The 4,654-nt window shown below is 48.4% G+C and overlaps 1 protein-coding gene across 1 annotated transcript in view; it reads left to right on the top strand.

The window, feature by feature from the left end:
* Positions 1 to 350: 350 nt before the first annotated feature.
* Positions 351 to 4,654, top strand: part of LOC124469787 (copine-8-like) — a 12,741-nt gene continuing 8,437 nt past the window's right edge. The window contains exons 1-4 of the mRNA XM_047023282.1: positions 351 to 357; positions 599 to 1,036; positions 3,463 to 3,509; positions 3,651 to 3,754. Of these exons, the coding sequence (XP_046879238.1) occupies positions 351 to 357; positions 599 to 1,036; positions 3,463 to 3,509; positions 3,651 to 3,754 (596 nt within the window). The remainder of the gene's footprint in view (positions 358 to 598; positions 1,037 to 3,462; positions 3,510 to 3,650; positions 3,755 to 4,654) is intronic.

Here is a 4,654-nt window from a genome sequence, read left to right as displayed (position 1 = left end):
AGAAATAAAAGAGCAAGCAGAGCACGTGAACGAGAGAGAACAGTGGAAGTTTCAGTAGGAGGTGTACAGCGAGAGGGAGAGATGGAGAGGGAGAGATGGAGAGATGCGGAAAGGGAGAGATGGAGAGAGAGATGGAGAAGGAGGGATGCGGAAATGGAGATGCGGAGAGGGAGTGATGGAGAGGGAGAGGAAGAAGGGGAGGAAGAGGGGGAGGGAGGTCTGTAGGATCCAGCCTCAGCCTTAGCTTAGCACACACTGCCAGGGGTTCAGCTGAACGCCCTTCCAAAGCCCCTCGCAATCCCAGGGCTTTGTGGGGATCAGGCGAACATCCTGCTGCTGTGTAGGAGTACATGTCCGGTCTGACCCAGGTCAGTGGGACGGGGCAGGGCTGTCTGGTGAGAGAGGGGAGTTCTCTCCCTACACACTGATAGCCCTGCTGACCCACGGCACTTCCAGTCTCTGACTCGTTAATCCATCCCCTTATCTCATCCCTCACCCCCAAATCATATCCGTACTCCCAAGCACCACTCTCTATTTAACTCCTCTCCTCCTCCTAGTGATAGCCCAGTGTAACAGGCCTCAGTACATCCCCTCACAGTCCCACTCTGGAGTGGAACACACCAGCTAGATCATGTAGGCCTTGGCAGAATCTGGAAGCTGGGGAGAGACTGGGAGAAAGAAAACAGAAATCAGTTTCTGCTTTGCAAACAGGATGAGGAGCTTGCACTGCAGAACAATGGACCCATTGTCTTGTTGTGTTTGGAAATTAGTTGGAGGAGGGGAGATGGTGTTTACAGCTCAAATATTGTTTCCTACAGTATCCTGTGTTTCGAAGAAACGTCCGTTAGAGTTCATGAGAAAATTCATTTTCTCCGAGATGTATATTTAAGAGCAAGGCTTTCATTCTTCACTTTCAACTTGGTTCCCTCAGAAACATGCTGGAGGTTTAAATCCACTCTCCAACTGACTGTTGTTTTCTCTTCTTCTGCCAACAGGAACCTGTTGGACAGAGACACCTTCTCCAAATCCGACCCAAGTAAGATCCATGTGTGTCCCTTTGTGTGGTGTGGGTGTGAACCAGTTCTCTGGTTCTGGATCAGTGTGAGGTCCACCCCACCCCACCCTGCCCTCTCTGGGTCATCCCTGCTCCAGCACGCCTGGTCGCGCAGGAAGTCAGCCTCTAGAATCTCAACACTCATCTCTCCAGGGCCTGACATAGGAGGCTAGGAGTGTGGGTGCAAGAGAAGAAGAGAGAAAGAGAGGGAGAGACGGGCAGATTGAAAGAAAAAAAGAAAGAGACTGAGAAAAGAAAGATGGAAAATGTATACTTTCTTTTTAATTATATTTATTTTTTAACTTCTTTTTTTAATTGCACAAAAGTTGTGAGTCACTGCCTTTTCCTGTGTGGGATTGTCTCCTGTCATTGGACGAAGTGGGCTTGGGGCCTTTATGACTAATGATGGGAAGATAATACATGTTTAGATGTCCAACGACATAGTGGGTGGTGTCGTTACGTAGTTACGAAGACAACGCCACAGACGCTGGCCGATCACACCAGCCAATCATGTGACACTGGATTCACCTTAGTTACCGTAGCTAACTTGCGGTTTAAATGGCACGCGGTGTTACGCAATCCTTCATAGCTTAGATCTCGTTCGGAGGGTTTTGTTTGATGGAATGTGTGCCTGGACTGAACAGCAGTCACCTGGATGTTGGTGTGGTGGGTTTGTGGAGATGTGGACATGAGCCAGAGTCTACCTGGAGCAGAGCAGATTATGGGCATGGCCTCCTCTCACCCTGGCTGATGATACCTTGTTCAGATGGGCGCTAATCAGGAACATATTCATGGGATTCTTTCTCGTTATCCCAGACAACTGTCATGGCTGTGCTGTTCCGTATGCTGGCTTCTGTCTCTCTGTCTGTCTCTGTCACTCTTTGTTTGTCTTATTTGGACTCTTATCTCTTATCTCTCTCGCTTTCTCTCCCTCTCTCTTTCTCTGCATGTTCATTCTTTTATTAATGCTTTTACATTTTTCTGTTTTCTTTTCTTCCAGGTCTTTTTGTCTACGCGTTTCTGCTTTTCTCCACTTTCTTGCAATTAATGTCTTCCAGTAGCCTTGCATGAACTTGTGTAAGTTTTTATTTTCTCTTCTCTTTTTCGTTTACCTTACCTAACCTGTGGCTGTGTCTCCTATTGTTTGAGACTCCCAGTGTCTTTAATCGTTTAAGTTTCGATTTCTTCTCCCTGAGACATTCCTTAGTCACGGTCATGTTCATTACTATGGGCTGTCATGATGGTGATATTGATGAGAATAAGGACGATGAGGACGACTAGAGTGACCTTGATGGAGTGGCTGCTCTGGTTGTCTGTGGGAGGCAGCTCTGGTGCCGAGCAGCTGTGGTGATATTCTGCTGAGCTCTGGGGTCCAAGTCACCCAGCATTATGCTGCTTCACTGGGCACAGGGCAGGAAGACAGGGGGTGGAGGAACAACGTGAAGGCAAGAGATGCAGAGGGGAAATGGAGAGAGGGAAAGGAAGAGGGAGGAATGAGGAAGGAAGAAGGAGGAAGGAGGAAGGAGGGATGAGGAAGGAGGAAGTAAAAATAAGAGAGAGAGGCATGCTTGGAACAAGCTGGCATTGCTGGGCTGGGCTGTAGTAGGCTAGAATAGGCTGGTGTAAGCTAGACTGGGCTAGGCTAGACTGTCTTTAGCAAATTATCACAATCCACTCTCACACATCTCCAACTCCACTTTGTTCAGACCAATTACAGGAATGTGCTCTTAACAAACACCCTGCATTCATATCAGGATATGGAGATGAGAAAGTTAGATAATCAATCTGTGTGTGTGTGTGTGTGTATATATGCGTATGTGTGTGGGAGAGAGAGAGGGAGCAGTCAGTGACTATAGAAGGACAAAGGCTGCTCTCGTACAGCTCTCCTCTCTCGTCCCTCTCACTGTGAGAGAGATTTCTGCACAGGCTAATTGCCTCAGCTCTCTCCAGCACTGTGCTGAGTGGGTGATCAAACATGGCCCCGTGTGTGTATGTGTGTGTGTGTGTATGTGAGAGCATGTGAGTGTGTGTCGCAACCTGGAAACAACATCAAAGCTTTTTCTGAAATGAGTATAGCATCGGTGAGCTTGGTAATATGCCTTTTTAGAAAATTATCTTGTTTCGGGGGAATCAAATTAATTCACAACCATTTCATGCTTTTGTGACCTGGCTAAGTTATGGACATGTTTTGATGTTGTTGTTATTGTTGTCCAAGTTGTTTGATGTTGCCATTGACTGATCATTAACAAACTAATGAGCCTCATCTGACATGTCTGCCAAGGTAGCAAAGGTTTCACAGTCCTGCAGCTATGGTGGTATGTCCTGGGCTAACAACCCCTGTAGGTAGGGACTGATCTCTGTGGTTTGACCTGACGTGTGTCCCCCCCCCCCCCCTCCCCCCTCCACAGTCTGCGTCCTGTACACTCAAGGCATCGGCAACAAGGAGTGGAGAGAGGTGAGTGTGGCTCTGCATACTGGGGGGGGGACGGGGGGGTGGAGTCTAAGTTCACAGTGTCCTAATCTGTCTGCTATAATGTCTGACTGGTTGGAGACTGATTCAATTTATCTCTCTTATTCTCTCATCTTCTCTCTCTAGTTCGGAAGAACAGAAGTGATTGACAACACGCTGAACCCAGAGTTTGTACGCAAGTTCATCTTGGATTATTTCTTCGAGGAAAGACAGAACCTGCGATTTGATCTGTGAGTAAAAAATAAACCCACGTTCAGAACAGCAGTGGGTGTCTGAATGTGTTTGTATACGGTGTGTGTCTATATACAGATGAGGTCCTGGTACAACGTGTGTGTGTGGGGGTGGGTGTGTGTGTGTTTGTGTATCAGTATCTCAGCTCAGCATCTTGTCACAGTGGATGCTTAAATACTTGGGTGACATGGAAGAGGTCACAAGGTTGCATGGGCAGAGAGGGAAACTGAAGCTTTGTGTGTGTGTGTGTGTGTGTGTGTGTGAGCGAGAGAGAGAGGTAAAAAAAAATGAGGGTAAGAGAAAGAGAGAGAGAAAAACGAAAGAGAGGGGAGAGAGAGAAGAGAGAAAGAAAAGAGGGGGGAGAAAGAGAGAGAGAGGGAGGGCGTGCGAGCTAGCAGGGAAAGGCAAGTGTGCCAGCACAGTGTCGGCGCAAGTTGTCATGACAACCAGGAAACCAGGACCCAGGAATGAATACAGGAAGAGGCAGATTCCTTCAGGCAGGGAGACAGCCGAGCCGAACCCCGCTCCGCGCTCCACCTTGCGGCCCCTGGTTGGTCATCCAGCCAGCCTCTTCCGGCTCGGGGTCTGCATGATAGATGGCCAGCGCTGGGAGGACCAGGGCCTAACATAGCATCTGCTGACCTGGCAGCTGTTTTATTTACTGAGGGGGAAGTGGATGAAATTATCACCAGGTGATCAATTAGAAAGCCCTCATTTCCCAACGCCTGCCTCCCTCACCACGTTGAGCTGCTGCATCAAGATACTGCATGGATGTCTGTCACTGTGACTGTATCTCTCTCTCTCTCTCTCTCTCTCTCTCTCTCTCTCTCTCTCTCTCTCTCTCTCTCTCTCTCTCTCTCTGTCTCTCTGTCTCTCTCTCTCTGCCTCTCCCTCTCTCT

The sequence above is a fragment of the Hypomesus transpacificus genome, chromosome 7, assembly GCF_021917145.1.
Source record: "Hypomesus transpacificus isolate Combined female chromosome 7, fHypTra1, whole genome shotgun sequence".
Classification (NCBI taxonomy): Eukaryota; Metazoa; Chordata; class Actinopteri; order Osmeriformes; family Osmeridae; genus Hypomesus; species Hypomesus transpacificus.
The sequence above is the reverse complement of the archived record's forward strand: the minus strand, read 5'-3'. Positions and strand labels throughout refer to the sequence as shown.